This window comes from Python bivittatus, unplaced genomic scaffold (assembly GCF_059951505.1).
Source record: "Python bivittatus isolate LINGU-HERP-01145 unplaced genomic scaffold, Pbiv_v1 ctg000350_np1212, whole genome shotgun sequence".
In the NCBI taxonomy this organism is placed as follows: domain Eukaryota; kingdom Metazoa; phylum Chordata; class Lepidosauria; order Squamata; family Pythonidae; genus Python; species Python bivittatus.
Genome location: NW_028277074.1, coordinates 39,907,005 through 39,926,509, shown reverse-complemented (window position 1 = coordinate 39,926,509; position 19,505 = coordinate 39,907,005). Strand labels below are relative to the sequence as shown.

Sequence of the window (19,505 nt, the reverse complement as noted above, 5' to 3'; positions counted from 1 at the left end):
AATACTAACCAGATCTGCCCCGATTAACTTTTTCAATCTCATTTAAGGCAAGCCAAGCACCTCAGGTTGCAAACGCTGCATTTGTGCTCTATGAGAATACGATATACACTACTGTTTAGAAATGCATATGCAACAAGAGAAAACCAGAAACTCTAAATTAAATAAGAATCAGATCTTAATCATGCTTAAATCCATTACTAATAAAGTAAAGGCTTAACCTTTTAGGAACGAGCAGTTTCACTAATTCTCACAAATTACATATAGAAGGTACTGGAGGAATATATAACCGGCTAGCTAGAATCCTGAACTATAAGTTAGTTGCTTGTTTGCCTTGAATTTAGCTACCCTTCAGGTACAAACACAGAAGAATTCACGGTGACGATTTCTCAACCACTTGGTGAATTCAACCTACTGAATGAAATATAAGAAACAAACATAGCTGTCTTGTGTTAGGCTTAAGAAAAATCAAGACTATATAACACTAATATGATTATTAGGCTACAATTCTTCATCAGCAAGATAACAAAAGCAAATAAAAAGGTTGGGAAGGAAAGATGGATGATATCTAAGCTATGTAATCTACCGTATTTTTCCGACAATAAGACACCCCCATGTACAAGACGACCCCCACTTTTCCAACCCAAAATTAAAAAATCAATATTTTAAAGATAGTGCAGGACACATTTTTATTTAGTAATTAGTTAACATTTACCTGATACACTCGGTTGGAGGAGGTCCAAACCGTCTCTCTGCAGCTCTATTTCCAGGCTCTTTTGCATAACTGATTACTTTCAAGCACGAGTGAAACTGCAGATAGCTTGTCTCTGCTAACAGCCTTCCTCTAATTGGTTTGTTCAGCATCAGCTGACGTCAGTTACATCAGGCTCATGATTGGAGGAAGTCTGTTTGGGAGACAAGCTATTTCACTCGTGATTGGAGGCTAGCAATAGGAGGAAGCCTCTCTGCAGAAACAAAGTATGGGCAGTTTTGCAACCGCGGAATTCTCGGCTGACTTCCTTGAATAAGACGCCCTTCAGTTTTTAGGGTAAGGATTTTAGAAAAAAGTATCGTCTTGTAGTCAGAAAAATACGGTATATTAATTCATATTATCGTAGAGAGCTATGTTAGTTTACAGTGGCAAAAAATCAGGAGGAGTCTGGTAGCACCTTTTCCAGTTAACAAATTTTATTAAAATGTATAATCTGCAGCTCACAAAAGCTTATGCCTTTTAATAAATTTGTTAATCAGAATAAGTACCACCAAACTTCTTAAAATGGAATGGAATAATACATTGCCAGCTTTCACATTAAACTTTATTACCTGCTGAGATTACTTCAGCTTAGATCTAGGCTTCTCCTAAGGCTATGGAGATAAACCCATAATAGTTCATCCTCCAAGTTTTAAAAATACAAAACCTAGCCGTAATTCAAACCTACCTCCTTCCTTCTTTGAAACATATACTTTTCCTGACACATGAAAAACAAAAGCAAAAGACACTAGACAGGGAGATATATACATATATATTTTACAGCCAAATATAATTTTAGATGCTGCATTAGATATCGAAAAGTGATAATTTGGATAGCTTTACCTAGTAGTTGGAGGAAAAACACCTTCAGAATGTAAAGAACATAAAGTTACTAGTTTAAAATTGTCTGCAGTCATAAACAATGTCCTCCAAATATACTATCCTTCAATTCTGATAATCCTAGTCAGAAGGGAAGACCTTAGACACATCACTATTTTTTTCCCCATTCCCTGTTTCACCAGACTGTTAAACATTTTTTTAAATTATACAGTGGTACCTCTACTTACGAACTTAATCCGTTCCGTAACTCTGATCGCAAGTTGAGTTGGTCGCATGTCAAGGTAAATTTTCCCATAAGGTTCAATGTAAATATGGTTAATCCATTCCACCCTCCGAATTTGGTCGCACCCCGAAGCAAATTTTCCCATAAGGTTCAATGTAATTACTGTTAATCCGTTCTGGCGTCCGCGGCGGAAAAGTACCCGCGCGCTGCGCGGCGGGGTGGCAAAACGCCCACGCACTGCGCGTCAGGGGTGGAAAAGCGCCCGCGCGCTGCGCGGCGGCAAAACACCCGCGCACCGTGCGGCAAAACACCCGCGCGTCTGCGCATCAGGGGTGGAAAAGCGCCCGCGTGCTGTGCCGCGGCAAAACGCCCGCGCACCGTGCGGCAAAACACCCGCGCGTCTGCGCATCAGGGGTGGAAAAGCGCCCGCGTGCTGCGCCACGGCAAAACACCCGCGCGCTGCGCGTCAGGGGCGGAAAAGTGCCCGTGTGCTGCGCGGCAGGGCAGCAAACTGCCCGCACGCCGCGCGTCAGGGGCAGAAAAACGCCTGTGGACCATGTGTCAGGGGCGGAAAAATGGCCGCAGACCACGTGTCAGGACGGAAAAATGGCCACGGACCACGTGGCACGGGCGGAAAATGGCTCGTAAGTCGAGGCGAGTTTGTAAGTAGAGGTTAATTTTTGGGGCCGGAGCTGGTCGTATCTCGAAGATTTCGTAAGTAGGGGCGTTCGTAAGTAGAGGTTCCACTGTATATGCAAAGCTTGTTTGTCTACTTGGTGTGGGCAAAATAAATGCAAATGTTATGTTAAATGTATTAAGACTTCTATTAAAAGATAGCAAATTTTGGACTGCCTGGAGGTCTAACAATTGCTAAAATAATGTCCATTCACAAAGGCACAGAAGCAGAGACTTCACATTATTAAAGCCTGAATTACTATACTGAGAGGATGTCATTTTATACAATAAACATGAATTGTGGAGTCCTTGGGGTTCTCTTAGCTTGGCTGTTTTCTTGCAAACGTTTCATTACCTGGCTAGGTAACATCTTCAGTGCTAGAATGGATTGGGGTTTGCTCTCTGTTTATATACAGTAGCTTGCCCTGCCTGTGTTGGTGGTTCCCCCCCCCCGCCCCTTTCTGGTAGTTCCTTGATTAGGGTATTGTTTACTGCTTGATTGTATGTCTGGTGATAATCTTGGTGTTAATCTCTGCTTATCTGGGTGATGATTGCTGGTGAGGAAATGCTCTTTTGTTTCCCTTTTTATTGATTCTTTTGAATAGTGTGTAGATGTTGTTTATTATGGGCCTGTTGATGGCTGCCTTGTCTGAATACCAAGCTTCCAGGAATTCCCTCACATTTTTGGATTGAGCATTTTTGGATTTAAAGATGAATAAATTGTTTATACATCTTATAGACATACATATCCATAATGTCACAAACTAGTTTTTAAGTTATTCAACCTTTTGCTTCCTAATAAAATGTACAACGTGTTTGCACATTGTGAGCAGTTTCAAGATTCCGCTTATTCCTAGATTCCTTTTAAGTACTGGTTGACACTGAACTGTTGCAGCTGGTATCAGAAGCAGGTTAACCTTACATTGCAAACAGGACAGGCTAAAAATAAACATCAATTCACATGTAACATAGCATATTGCATAAAGTAATTCAGCAGGATTAGTGATGCAACCAAGTACACGTTTAATGTACTTTGGAATTAGCAAAATCATGCTAGTCCCAACTCCTGTACCGCATTCATCTCTCTGAATAGAAAGGCTATTTGTTTTATTAAGTCATATAGATGAATCTTAGATATCCCTACCTTGTGGACTGTGTGTCTGGAAAGACCATATCTAGACCCTTCTTCCACAAGAATACAAGTAATTACATTTGCAGATGAAAATTCAGTGATGCGTATGTAGATGTCTGACCCGAGACTCTTACTCTCACTTTCTTCAACCTCTAAAAGAACTGTGAATGGCATGACAGTTTTGCATATGGAGAGCTTTTTAAAGCCACTTTTCCTTCTCACTGCATAAATGCCTCTCTTCTCCATGCCCCTTCCTTGCAATTTTAAGTGTACTTTTTAACAGCGTAGATATATGAGGCCAGGTTCTTTGACATAGGTCTTTTTGTGCAAAGTATAATCATGGGGGGGGGGGGGGAGACCATCACTCTCTAGACCAGAGCTGTCCAGCAGGAGTCCTCCAATTCCAACATCGCCAACCTTTAGATGTGGTTTATACACTGCTTCTAATAGTTACCAGCAAATTGTTAATGTGCCAGAAAAAGTAATTAAATATATGAACAGTAATCATGTTAACTACAGAACTGAATACGCTCATTGATTTTATTTTAATAGGGCCTCCAACAGCTCAGCCAAGAGGTCAAGTGTAGCCCTAAGACTGTGATTACATAACCTAAGCCTGCATAATATTCTTTCTGTCCATCTTAGTAAGTTTAAGAAACTGCTGACTTGAATTTCACAATAGCCAGCATTCCCCTGTCCTATCTATGTTTAAATTTAGCTCAATTAAAAGATTTATATTAACCCCAAAGCCTATTTTTTGGTGCTTTTTTTAAGGCCCTTGTGCTACTATAGTAGTTAGCAGTTATTTCTAATCATTACATTTGTCTGTGCCTTTTTCTGCTGAGGCATTGGTTGCAGTACATAATTAACATGAGGGTTTTACATACCTAAACATTTGTAACAGTTAATTGTGGTGATGTTTTATGTCCCGTACTATTACAAGTTTCAGGGCAGAACATGGCTACTGGGGCTGTTTGACTCAAAATTTACTATACATGACTAGTTTGAGAATCCATACCATCAGGTGAAACAGCAGCAGTGCAAATGCTATTGAGATATATCATGAGACTGCTCTTATAAATATTATAAACAAGCTGATTAGAATCTTACAGGGGTATATTTATTTATACATGTCACAAAGTTATTGCAAACCATGTGCAAGGCATTACAACATGCACATTCTGAAGGATCAGATCAAAAGTTTATCTACTTTCTAAATCCATTTGGGAATCCTAAAAGCTGGAGATAAATTTAATACACTTCTGACTACGGTGATATTCCAAAGGAGAGTCCCTCAGGTCTCAGAGGTGCCCCATGCTTATGGGAACAGCAGCTGGGAGCATTATCCTCCATTAATTTCTTACATCCTGTTATATTGATGATCCCAGCTACCTCTGATGAATTCCACAGGAAGCAACGATTATGCATAAATGTGCTATCCAGGGAGACAATTATTTAGAATAAAGTGTTCCTTAATTCTGATCTTCCATTAACCTTGTCCATAGGAAATTATACACAGGGGAAAAAGTACACACAAAATCTCTATGGCCTTCCTGACTTTTTGCACCGGTGCAGTGGTTAAAAACCTAACAGCTCTGCGTCGAGGTGTTTTTTTCAGAAATGCAGAAATGCAAACCGCAGATTTCGGCGAAGCGCAGCCACTCCACGCCCACCGGCCCAGCGCAGGGCCTTTGAAACGGCTTTGCGCACTCACCGCGTTGGATAGGATCTCCTGCCTGCGGGGAGAGCCGCTCGCCAGCACCACCCTTTTGTTGACCAGCTTCCTAATGACCGGGTTGAGCACCATGGCGGCAGCCGTCGGGGAGGCGGCTTTGCAAAAAGCCGGGGCGCGAGCAAAGGCCAGGGCAGCCAGGCGGCCGGCGGAGAACGACCCTGGCCGCGGAGGGGCGGAGTCCGAAGAAGACTAGCCCCGCCCCCTCGCCTTCGGCGCCCCGGCCCGCCCATGTGAGCAGCCCCGGCAGGAAGGACGGCGGAAGCGCGCTTCCCCTCCGCCCGTTCTTCGTCCCCAGGAAGAAGGAAGGAAGTGAGGAAGAGCGGCGGGAAGCTGAAATTCTCCCGAAATCCTTGCCTAAGCAAACTTACACGCCTCATCAGGGTCCCCAAAAGAAAAACCCAAAGGGTACAGCGCAAGCGACCTCAACTGGAAAATTATGTATCTAGACAATTTTATAGAGCTGGGCTACGTTATAAATGTAATGGGCTAAGTACGGGATGTGGCTTACAAGCCGCAATGACAGAACAAACCCCTCTAGCTGTGTCGTTAGAAGACTCAGGCTGTTGCTTAACCCGGGCTTCAGACATCCGGATGATCTCTAAATTAGTGGTGGGTGGGCGTTTGGGTTTTCGCAGCACCGACCTGATAGCCTCGCAATTGACTTATTTTCTGGGTTTGTACAATACCTAGACCATAAACTGTCCAAATGGGTACAATTTATGCAGCTTGCTAAGCTACCAAAATAACCATAGCTCACTTTAACCGAGATCAGCGGGTGCAAATGTGGGTGCAAATGCGGGTGCAAAGCTTGTAACCAACCTGGTTAGGTGTGTTGTGTAGACACACTGTTGCATCTTAGCCTGTTGAACCATACTGTGTTTTCGTATAGCATATATGAACATGGTGTTTTATGGGGTTGACCATAGTTTATGGTTTAGCATGTAGGCACGCAGGTGTAGATCCATACCTCAAGGAAACAAAGGTGTCTCAAAATGACACGAATCTGTAATTGTGGGGTAAAACAACTATTTTGCAGTATTGTAATCTAAAAGGCAATAGTGATTCCAGAAAATCCTATCTTTCTTTGGAAGTGGCATCAAGCCAGAAATTATGTCCCAACATTAATGCTTCCCTGTCAGATCTAAACTGCAACTTACAAAATTCTAAGGGTGACTGAAATTGAATAAAAATGCGGGGAAAGTCTGACTTATTTTAACAGCATGAGTTTTGTAAATTACAGTGTACTTTGTTGGACATTGAAAAGAATTGAAAAGAATATAAGCTATCTGAAATTATCAGAATGATATATAAAATCTACCTTCCCTTAAGCCTTCACAGGAAAGATATAGGTGTTGCATTATGTCATGCTCCCATGTATGGGGCTTTATATCACTTACCATATATATCCCTTCCTGAAACTTCTGAGAGTCAGGATGTGGATAGTTCCTATAGATCAGTGTTTCTCAACCTCAGCAAGTTTAAAATGCATGGACTTCCAACTTCCATGCTGGGCCAGCATGCTGACTCGGGAATTCTGGGAATTAGAAGTCCATCTTAAACTTGCTGATTTTGAGAAACACTCCTATAAATAATGGACTGCATATAGTCAAGTCATCTAAAGTGCAAAGGACCACGAGTTCAGTTTCTGGTAGAGAGTTTGAGCCCCATAGAATAAACTGGTTACCCATGTCTGATGACTCCACATGTCTGATGATACTGGTGATGTAGTGCCCACCTTCTGGTGGACTAAGTAACCATAACTGTTTGAATAAGTCCAAAAGTTAAAACACTATTCACTCTGCTTAGCATGTTCCTTTTGCAAAAATCTCAGTGCAGGCATTCGCCTTCACACAGATGTAGTTGAAGGGGTATGTATGTTGTGCCCCTAAATAATCCTGCATGCCTGGGTACCTCTTAGGGCTTGTCTACGTAACTTGCTAAGAACAAAGGGAGATACCTCAGCAAACATTTAGAAGACAGACAACATTGTGCTCAACTAACCCCTGACCCAATGAGAAGGAAGCCTGAAATTGTCTTTTCCTACTTCAATTGTAAAAAGTTGGTTTCCAGCTTCTGTAGTCCAGTCCATCTGAAGTGCATCATACCAAGGTAAGGATAGGGTCAGAGGCCTGCCATGCTGCTGTTGTCCACCGCAGCCATGTATCCTCTATATCCCTGGTCACTGATTTTCACAGCTATTTGTCTTTTGGCAGCAAGAAGATCAGGACTCTTCTGCTGTATCCAAAAGCCATCTCTTCCTCTTCTCTTGCCAATCCATAGGTGGAAACAGAAGTGGGAGAGAAGGGTGAGAAGGAGATCTTTTTGGTGATAAGTCTCCTGGCATCAAAAAGACTCAGTCCCCGCCTGGGTTATAACTGCCCCCCCTTTAACATCCTAGATATGCAGCGCCTAGACACATACCCATCAGTCAAACACTGGACTTCTGTGGAAAAGCCCCTGCACATGCAGCTTAGGCCTTGCACTGCTGAACCTGGGGTGGGATGGGGTGGGGTGGGGTGGGGATTATATGGGAGGGGAAGTGGTTCTTCAGCAAGGTTAGGGTTAGGGCCTGTGGTCAAGCCATGGGCAGTTTCCCTACCACTGGAAAAACAGTACTTGAGCTGATTCCCCCTCCCCAATAAAAGCTACTAATCCCAACTTGGGGCATCTGTGCAAGAAGCAAGGGAAGGAGAGAGACTTGGTGGAAAACACCCAATAGGAGAATGGAAGTGATGGAAGCAACTCTTCAGCCAACACCCCACTGGAAGGAGAGTGAGGATCTGTTTCCTATAATTGTGCCCGTTTCCTGCTGCACTTTACCTGTGCCCCCCATGGCAAGAGAAGGTGAGGAATGGCTCTTTTCTCTCCCCCACCAGTGGCAGGAAAAGCAGAGGGAGAGAGAATATTGGGGGGAGGGAATGTGGGAAAACAGTTGCCAGTTCTCCAAGTCAGTATTGAGGATCTGATATAGGGATGTAGCACCAAAGGACCAGAGGTGTTTCCTACCTTCCCTCTCTCCTCCCCTGCTTCTTTTGCAGGTCAAATCCCTATTTTCCAACTCCCAAGGCAAAATGACAGTTGGAAGCCAGTTAATATTAATATTCACTTAACCCTTGTTAGGTTATCTGTGGAAAAGTTCAACTATCCCTATGGGAACAGGCTAAACTATAGTCAATAAGCTAGAAAAGCCACCCAGTGTTTAATAGGTAATCATTATAACTCAATAAGAAATTTGCAGAAACTAAAGGAATAAAGTAAATTGAGAGACAATGACACCAGATGTTACCAGGAAAATCTCTGCTTGCAGAGAAAATAAAGGTTAAAGATCACTGTGTTCAAAGTTCAGTTATAAAACTATTGACTTTTACAAATGTGTTCTGTGTACTTGTCTTTTACATTATAGATTAGAAAAAGAAGGGGAAATACCCAAATTGTATTATTTGTATTATTTCATGAAAAAAGGCTTAAGATAAACTCTGGCACAATTGGACAGCAACTTAATCCCACAGATCTTCAACTACAAACACTATGGATTTCTTCAAGTTTATAAGATCTTGTAGCCCCCTGTATTATAGTCATTTTATGAAGAGTAAAATATGTAGAAGAGTATATCGGAACAGGTGAAGCTTATATGTTTCTAATACAATAATGGTGAAGCCCAGAGTATATGATTGCACACCTGGGTCAATAGAAGTCATCCATATATTGTGCTGGCTTTCCCCAACTGGTAATCTCCAATACGTTGGAACTACAACTCTGAATTCTCAGCCAGCATGATGCTTGCCTCAGTTACTTCTAGACAGTGATATGTTTGAAGTCTTCCAGCATTATTTAAGTCAGTTTCTGCAAAAGGAGGTCATAGGAGACTTTCAATGTTTCAATTATAGAAAGCTTATTTATACAACAGTGTAGTCTGAGTGTAAAATGAGATTACCAGCATTAACACTCCAATAGCCTCCTGTTTTCCATTATACTTTTAGGGAGTGTTTTTCAAACTTGGCAACTTTAAGATGTGTACCCTTCAGCTCCCAGAATTCCCCAGCCAGCATTCTAGGTTCCCCTAGAATGCCCTATGTCCATTCAGGTAACTTTAAGAAAATAACTCCTAGTGCCAAATCACAGTTCTTGGAATAAGGAAGGAGAAGCTTTCCAGTAAAATCCTGATTCCTTTTTAAATCAGCACCATTGGCTATAAAGCAGGAGAAAGTCACTTTTTGTTGTAGAAGCTGCAAGTAACATTTGGGGCTAAAGGTGCAAAGAACGGAGGGATGACAAAATATGAAAAGGCTGTGTCACAGGCCCAGGCAACAGCAGGGCTTTCTATCCTCTGGGCCTAGAGTGATGTTTTGGGATATTTTTTCCTTTGGTTTTTCACAAAGGGCACCTCAAGTACAGTGACCCTTGATTTTCCACCTTGCAATGCAGCAGTATTCACATGGAGCACATCACACCCAGGATCCATCTAATTCAGCATTTTGCTTCCAGTAGTAGTTAGTGAGAAGCTTTGGGGAACTACACGGGTTAGGCCATGCTATTTGCCCTGCATTAATTATTAGAGGAAAGCTTCTGTTGACCCTCATAGTTTTCTATTAACCATCATAATTAACAATCTGAGCGCAGCTGCAGACCTTCCTACAGTGTCAACAGTGTTCAAGAACTGGGTCATTTCTTTTTGACCTCACTCTAGTGTATTTGTCATTGCATTAAGAATTTGTAGTTTCCTTTGGCAATACTTTGGAACACCAAGCTTGCAAGTGGTCTGATTTTCCCATGGGTGAATTCTTGCCTCACTCTTTTATTTAGCTCCTGAACAAAAGGCAACTATTAATCCCACCTCCACTCCAAAGCTACAGTTTAAAACACATCTCTGAAGAAGTTCTGTTTCAGAAGTGGTCCCCTGAAAAAAAAAAACACAGCTTGGTGTTTTGTAATGGGCTGGTCTGATGCCAGAGAAAGGGCAAATGGAACAGAACTTTTCAATGCCATTGCTGATAGTTTTGCCTGGGTTATTGGGCACCAAGGAGGAGTTGTAACAGAGGCATCAGAGAGGCAAAATGTGTGTCGTGACATTACAATCCAAGCACCGATCCTTACATACTGGCACGCAACATCCATGATAAACATATGAAAGGGGAGGAGCTTACATCACAAACACACATTTTATCCTTTGCTCTCTTATTCCCCCACGGATGTCCATAAGTTGCAAGAATCTGCAAACAACCAAAACTGTCCAGAACAATCCTGACTATCTTTTACACACCACAGCAGCAAACACTTAGAACTATTGAAAAAAAACGTGATTGCAACAGTGTGACATGCCAGCCTCTCACAGCTTATGCTGTCTTTTCAACAGAGAGAAAGAGAATGGGGCCTTTGCAGTTGAGTAGGTTCATGGTGTGGCAACTGCTCAGACATAGCTGACTGGTACACGCCAATTGTGCAAATGATGTAAAATATGTAATTTGTGTCATTTCTGTGATAACCTTATGATGCATGTAGTATCACTGGCTCCCTACCTGTCCCCCTGCAGATACCTATGCACTTTTTCCTAATGGACAAATACAGAGGGACAGAACATTGGATGGAGATTGTTCCTGGCAATTTATTTTCATTCTCTTGTGTTTTAACTGCAGATCAGGGGAGTTTTAATACTTCAGGAGCACCAGCAGCTCACGGAGTGGGCATTGATTGTGTGCTATTTTGTACTTTTCTCTTGGTCCACCAGAAGGAGCACTAACTACCCTGTAGGGTTCTGTCCCTGTTCAGTTCAGCTGGAATGAAGATAATTGCAGCTTCAGATTGCTCTAATTTGAAAAAGAGTAGTATTTTGGAAATGTCCTTACTTTGTCTTAACTTTTAAAAAAAGACACCCCCCCTTTTTTTAACAATAAATTCTATACAATGAAGATATATTTTTGGTTTGTACTAAATCTATTGTAAGTCAATTTCACTGATTAGGGTTAGGATATGTTTCAGTCATATCCTTTGACTGAATTCATTGGCCATTATAATTGCTGATTGCCCTCTTCTGCCTTTGTTTCCATTCTGCAGTAATCTGAGAATTGTAGGTGCCATTCCCAATGTCATTACAGAATAGATTTATAATTGTTTAATCCACTTATGTACTGTTTGCCACGTCAAGAAGATATCTTGCAGAAATGAGTAAGTGTAACCCTGTTAAAAATTATCCATGTATAGATAATTTTATTAACAGCAGTCAGCATTCTCAAACCCATTTCTAATAATATGTAGCATATCCCTTTTGTTTGAGTTTATACAAAAGTATTTCTACAACACTTTTGATAATTTGACAATATGTTTGATATATAAAACAATAGCAGAAGTTTTTATTTTAAATCTCAGATTAAATGTGTGCCATGAGAAGTTCCACTGAATTCATTGGGAATTACTACCAAGTAAACATGGACCAGACTGAGCTGTGAATGATATATGCAGTCCAATCTTACATGTTTTGATACAAAGGGAAGCATTACAATATTTCCCAAGTTCATGCTAAACCAAGTGCAGTATCAAAACATAAAGCTTGAGAGAAACATGGAATTCAAATTATTTGTCTCAAACTGAGTACAGAGATGTTTCAGTGGCATGTTTTATATCTCAGATCTAAAATTGCTCAATGCTTCTTGCTTTAAAATATCAAATTTTTATGTTCAAACTGAAGTGCCCACAAGAGGTCAGTCTAACTCAAAAAGAATTCAATACAATTCTTTTTGTCTGCACTGTTCACATAGTATTGTGATGCAGGCATCCATCCCTGTTTATTTGATTAAAGTTTTCTAAGTAGATGTTTGTCTCTCAAGGAAGATTTCTCTTCTCTTTTTGAATAGATACTTTTCGTGTCTAAGTCAGAAACTCCTTCTGTAAAACTGGTCTTCAGGTTTTTAGGGCTTTTTTTTTTTAAGAAAACATTAAGTTCTTTGTTTCAAAATATCACTTTTCATAGATGGCGAAACTTCAACTCAAACAGTTAAAAAACAATTTGTAATAGGATTGCATGACTTAATGACACAACACTCAATCACTAAAATGTGTAAAATCGTGTTTTTTGTGTGTGCAGAAGTTTGCAATATTTTCTGGTCCCAGATACCATTGCACAATTTAGTGTAGTATCCTGAACACTCTTACCCAGATTGCTCAAAATCTCACAAGTTTGCCAGATTATGCAATATTTCAGTAATCCTGCCAGGAAATTTTAAGACCTTGCAGAAAAATACTTCTGCTTGGTGAGAACTGAGTACAATAATAATACCGTATTATCATGTTAGATTTTCCTGTTTTTGCATAAAATCTCATTAAGATCTTGTGCCTGATTAGACAATCTTGAAAGATTTTAGCGATTGACGGACAAACAGCTGGACATTTTGGAGTGCTGAATATTCTCAAGTTTCTCTTTCATGACTTTTTTATTGTCACATCAGAGCAAATGCCAAGAATAATATCTCATGCCACACTTTTAGCATCATGTACCTTGCTTCAGGGGTCTTGATGCTAACTTAATGTTGGTTTTAACATTTTTCCTAAGATTGCATACTTCATTCCTTGCTCTCGTTTCATCTTTTCCCTGAAAACAGCCTACATGTTCATTCAATAAGTTTTCCAGAAACATAGTTTGCCCAAACATCTCCGTTCACTGGAGAGCCCTGGAGTTTGCCCAAACATCTCAGTTCACTGGAGAGTTCAATTTCAATGATTAAATTGAAAAATCCACCTGTCATAGGCCCATCATTTAAAGCTGGATGGAATAACTAAAAGTACAATACCATCTTAGAACAATACATTCATTAGTATATTAGCTATTGCTAATTGGCCAGACCTTTTATCCATGGTGGAGTTTGCTTATAATAAGTCATAACTCCCTTTGAGTTCACTTACAGCTACCACCCTTACCTTTTTCCAAACATATTCAGGACCTTGCTAACCTAGAAACCACCCAATTCTCCCAGTAGTTATGCACAGCAAAGTACCTCTTAAAGAGCCATGCTTCTTTCTTGTACAGTATTATCTAAGAAGCTGTCAAGTTTATTGGATCATTCTGCATGATAACACAAAACAATTTTCTGGCTTTTCGATTGTGGATGAGTTTTTCAGCACTCCCTCCTACAGTTTTCCACCTCTGTTAGCCATTATACACCTCTGTTCCCCTCTCATCTTGGTAGAGTAGAGAAGATTTGAGGTAGAACACATTTTGGACTTTTTGTGGAGCAGATGCCGGCTTTGATACATTGGACTGGTTACTGAGACTCTGAATATTCCTATAAGGTGGTGGATTATGTGCATGCCCCTTGCCTCCTTTGCCATTTCCACTTGTAGTGCTTCCACGGAACCAAGCCACCTGATTTGTAGCACAATAAAGTTTCTGTAGCTACCAGCAATTTTGATACTGAGGAGGCAGCTGAAGGAAAGACTGAGGAAAGAGGCAGGTAGACAGACTTCTCCATCGCTTCTTGTCTTTCTGGACTGGAAGGAACCGCACCACCAAAAAGAGAGAGGGAGAGAGATCTGAAATTGTCGCATCTCACTAGCTCTAGACCAAGAACAGCATTTAGACATGGTTACAGAAGGTAGGAAGGAGTGTCAATTATTCCTGACACTTTGAAGCTAGGGAAAGAAGTTCCAATCTCTATTGTGGTGAAACTAGGTAGTGGAATGTTTTTCTTCCCTACCACTCTGAGCTACGAAGGGGGGTTAGTATTTAGTCCTTCCAGAAACATGGAGCAGGGTGAGGGTAGAGAATGGAAAGGATGATGTCATGTTAAAATAAGAGCCTGAATTTCTCCCGGCAAAGCTGTAAGTGACATCAACAAGCAGGTTGCTTAGCTTCAAGGCAAAAAAGTGAAAAGGGCTGGAAAAAGAAGCGCTGAAATAAAACTATAGTAGGTATTAGAAGGGATTGCAATTTCATGTTGGCAGAGGGTAATTGAGGGTTCCATCCACGTACACAGAAAAGATAGGCTTTTCTTTATACAAAGAAAAGGGTGTAAAGAACAAAGGGTTCCATCCACGTACACAAAAACTTAGGCTTTTTGTGTTGTGTGTTTAAAGAGCTTTCAGCCTAGTTTAAACCTAAGAACCTGAGAGCAGAATGTGCTGAGCTGTTTGGAAACTCCTGCAGAGTCTTGTCAGCAAGCCAGACCTGTGCTGATCTAGGCTACTTCCAGGCTGGTGGCTGATCAGACTTACGAAACAGAGAGAGAGAAAGAGAGAGACCACTATACTAGTGTGTAGTGTCAGTTTTTGAGGTTTGCGTAAGAGTGAAACAATACAATCATTTCACAGTGAAATGCAGAACTATTCTTTCCACCTCTTTATCCCAATTTGAAATTTGGCAGTTAATAGTCGTTGTGTAAGGAAAGGAAAGGAGGGCAGAAATCTTAAATAAAAAGTGTCGTTGCCCAGAAAAACTAGTGATTCAGCTCCCTTCATGACTTAGTTGTTTCACACATTATTTAACCTGTAATATACCAGAACAGGGAGTAGGAAAAGGGGCACACAAAGCAGGGTAGAAAAACCTGCCAGATTCTTGAAGTCAGATCCTCCCCATTCTTGATGCAGCACCGTTTATTTGTTTATTTGAACTATCTCAAATTTATATGGCTGCCCATCTCACAAGAAGTGATTCTACAACAAAGATATAAAGCAACAAAATGCCAGAAAATAGTCATTATTAAAAAGTTTAAAAAGCATAAAGCACACAAGAAATTAGATTAGCAAGGGAGCCACCTCAAGATCTCGCCAGTCCCCTGGGACCCCCAGGCCTGATGACAAAGCCAGATCTTGATGGACTTCCAGAAAATAAGTAGGGATGAAACTGACTTCACTTCAAGGGGCAGAATGTTCCATAAGGCAGGCGCCATGGCAGAGAAGGCCCACCTCCTCAGGCCCACCAATTGTAGTTCCCTAACAGATGGGACCCGCAGCAACCTCTTCTGCCATATCTGATGGGATGGGCAGATGTAATCAGGGAGAGGTGGTCCCTCAAATAGCCTGGCCCCATGCCATGAAGGGCTTTAAAGGTCAAAACCAGCACTTTGAATTGGACCCAGAAGTAGACTGGCAGCCAACACAGCTCAAGAGCAGAGGTGTAACACGTGCTGTTCTAGAAGCACACATAACTGCCCATATGACTGCATTTTGTACCAGTTGAAACTTCCGGATACTCTTCAAGGGTAGCCCCATGTAGAGCGCATTACTTAGTCCAATCTGGAGGTGACTAGGGCATCAGTGAGTGTGAGCAGAGCCTCCCAATCCAGGAACGGGTCAACTGGTGCACAACATGAAGCTGTGCAAAGGTCCTCCTAGCCATGACTGCCACTGCTCTTCAAGCAGGAGTCGTGAGTCCAGGAGGACCCCCAGATTGCACACTGGGTCTGTCTGGGGCAGTGTAACCCCATCCAGCACCAAATATGGCATAGTTCTGGAACTGGCAGTTCCCAAAACCCAAAGCCACTCAATCTTGCCAGGGTTCAGCTGAAGTCTGTTGTTCCCCATCCAGACCCTCACAGCCTCCAGAAACCAGGATAAGACATCCACAGCATCACTTAATTTGCCGGGGCAGAGATGTGTAATTAGGTATCATCAGTGTAATGATGATACCTCACCCCATGATGATGGATGATCTCACCCAGCGGCTTCATGTAGATGTTAAATAGGAATGAAGAGAGCACCAAACTGTGCAGCACCCCACACGATTAGTGTTGTGTCCCCCTTGGCTGATGACATAGTAAATAGAGAAGGCAGCAAAGCTGGAGGATTAAACCAATCACTTTGACAATCATATGTTACACATGGATAACCAGGGAAATACCTTCCAGAATTATGCTGTAAAGGAAAGATAGGGATCAGCAATGGAGCAGCACCTGGTATGATAGTATAGTTGTCTGCCAACTCAGGGATCAAGAGGTAGCAGTAATTAAGCACTGGGAAAGGGTTCTGTGTATATTTTCTGTAGGCAATCTTCCTGGAGAACTATACAGATGCAGTGCTGTGTGGTTTTCCTTCCACCCCTTTATGTGTTGGAAGCCAAAATGATGTTGTAGGCACCATATGTGAACATGGGTCCCTTTCCATAGATATGTCTGAGGGCTGGCGGCAGTACAAGTTGCGAGTCTGGCTGATGAAATCTGTCTATGCTGATGAAATCTGATAAAACCAGACGATGCTGAGAATATTTTGTGTATTGCATGTGTGATAATGCAGGATGCATGCTGAAAGTATGTCCCTGGCACTTAGATCTGTGGGCATTATCTCCAGGATAGTTCCTCACTTCAGCAGGATTTCCAGAGATGCTGGAGGGATGTCAGGGACATTTCTGGAAACTACCGAGAGCCATTGGGTGAAGGGCAGCATAACATTTTCTACAGTAAATTAATAAAAGCAATAAATGTCCTTTTTATGTTTTCTCTTTAGATCTTTTTTCCTTCCCCTCTCAAGCTGAGAATGTATAGAAATGCCAGCATAGTGACAGCATATTTCATTGTACAACCTGTATAACCAATGCATATTGCTAATATCCCCCTTCATTATTTTGAGTGCAGAGAGAAGTCGCTTGCAGTGTTTACATTGGAAAATACCTTTGTTCTGCAAAATGCCAACATGTCTGGGGTAAAATTACATAACAATATCAAACTTCCCCTTTTTCTACAAAAAGTGATTTATGGTGACATTCTGCTTCAACAGACATTGAAGCATATGGTGCATAATGTTTTAATGGATCTGACTAAAAGTTATATCCCACTGAAAAGGCCATGGCTCAATTGTTTCATCTACCTTGACTTTTGAAAATATAAAAAGCTTCCCCCCTGAGAAGAATGACTGACTTCTTTGCCATTATAGGGCATTACAATGGGTAGAACTAAGTATCTACAGAAAAATGCACCTTTTGAATATAAAGTTCCCTCAGCAGCTCAATTTTATTTGAAAGCTGCAATGATAAATATGCGTAGAAATAAAATACAGCAGTTGAAGTAGTTTGTTGACGTAGCTCTATTTTTCAAATTGTAGTTTCAAGCCTGGGAAATTAGGTTAAAAATAGGAAAAACATATTCATTGGTTTACGCTGGAGAAGAAGCTGGGGGAGATAGCCTATCATGAACTGTTCTACCTCTTGACTTTCTCAGGCACTTTTATGAATTTTTGGCACAACTGTTTTTTCTTTCCAACCCTAGTATACAGGCTTCTTGAATTAGCTTGTGCTCTCTTCAGTCCTACTATCTCTGTTCTTGCCTAACCACTTCTGCAGAGCCACCGGATTGCCTCATAACAAAATCTTGCAAAATGAGTGAAAGCCTGCTGCATTAGCTATTGATAATAGTGACTCTGTGGGCAGATTCAGACTGTTATGTCTCAACAGATAGAACCTGCATTTCAGGTTAGCCATTGCCTAAGCAGATTAACTCCCTGTTTATTTTAACATTGTCCAAATATAAGTCAAATAAGTGCAGCAATTCAGAATTTTTCCTGTCTCCTGATAATGTTTCGGTGCTGCGTTTACTTACCTATAGCCCCTTAGAGTAAGGGTAATCTGTTTCCTCTCCAGATTGTTATTGTCAAGTATAATGACATAAAACCCATTTTACGAATATGGGCCTTTATCTGGTACTGGTCAAAATTTCTCTTTATAATATGATCAGACTAGAACATTGGCTTAGTAAATGTAAATGTAGTGAGTTTGGAAAAGTTCTATCTTTATACCTTCCATACGGAGTGACATGATTCAGATGGAGCAGAAAAACATCATTGTCCAATGATAAAGTAAGTGAGTAGTATATTCTACTAGGCACTACTTGTACTATGTGTTGTGGCTAGAATGGGAATCTTTTTCAGTACTCCAATTTTTTGAAGAGTAAATTGGGATGTATAGTTTATAATACCCCAAGAGTCAACTGTGAGCAAGAACATCAGTTAACTAGTGCATTAGTATCACTTCATTTATTGGAAGGCGGGGGAGAGGAACAGATGGCCTTAAATGAGTTTCTCCAAGGTTAATATGTTACTTCATTGTAATTTCCCTCTTTTTCCCCCAGACCTGGGCACCAGTTTAATAGAAAAATGCTAACATTTTCACTAAGACTAGGCCATATTTAATAATATTTATATCACAATAAGTTTTGTAATTTATCTTTTTGTTATTTATGTTTCTCCTAGCCCAGTGTTTCTCATCAGTTTTGTAATTTATCTTTTTGTTATTTATGTTTCTCCTAGCCCAGTGTTTCTCATCCTCAGCAACTTTAAGAGGTATAGACTTCAACTCCCAGAATTCCCTAGCCAGCATGATACAGAGCAGGTGTTTTATTTATCAGGGGTATAAGAAAGCCAGTTTGGTGTTGTCATTAGGACACCAGGCTAGACACTGGGAATGGCTTTTAGCCCTGCCTTGGGCACAAGGCCAGCTGGGTGACCTTGGGCCAGTCACTCTCTCTCTACCCTAGGAAGCAGACAATGGCAAACTGCTTCTGAAATCTTGCTAAGAAAACTTCAGGAACTTGTCCAAGCAGTCACCAGAGTCAACACTGACGAGAGAGAGAGAGAGAGAGATATTTCAAATATTTTTCTGGGCATCATACTAAATAGGATCCACCAAAAAGAGCAAGGAGAAAATAAAGGAGTTATTCTCTATCTAAAACTTCAGTTGAGAAGAATTATAATTGCCTGATGTATACTCAAAGCAAAGTTTATTGATTAAAGAATCATCACATTAAGATAATTTAAGGTAGTTGGGTATTCATTATGTTAGCCCTGGGTCTGACATTCGGTTTCTGGCATGATTATTCCCTTATTCAGGGACCTCTGGGGTTAAATCTACACAAATCGCAGATTACTAAAGACTTCTAAATATAGCTTCTAATCTATTTTGCTACATGAAGCTAGAATATAGTGATTATTTGTTTGTCTCAATGTTGGGAAGTCTATATAAATGCTGGAGAATTGTTTTCATGGGAATAAGGGGCTTGTACAAAGACAGAAGCAGATGTTCATATAAGTTTCATCTATTATTTTCTTGCTAACACATATTTTACCCCTCTTCTATTATAATTCTTAAGTAATGCAATCCTCTTAATCTGGGAGATTACTGTATCAAAGCACAAGCATTCCAATATTTTTTTAAAAAAAACATTTATTAAAAAACCAAGCA

At 40.8% G+C, this 19,505-nt stretch overlaps 1 protein-coding gene across 1 annotated transcript in view; it reads right to left on the bottom strand.

Moving 5' to 3' along the window:
* ASMTL (acetylserotonin O-methyltransferase like) overlaps positions 1–5,543 on the bottom strand; it is a 31,946-nt gene extending 26,403 nt beyond the window's left edge. The window contains exon 1 of the mRNA XM_088144984.1: positions 5,333–5,543. Within this exon, the coding sequence (XP_088001110.1) occupies positions 5,333–5,425 (93 nt within the window). The 5' untranslated portion in view covers positions 5,426–5,543. The remainder of the gene's footprint in view (positions 1–5,332) is intronic.
* Between the last annotated feature and the right edge of the window lie 13,962 nt (positions 5,544–19,505).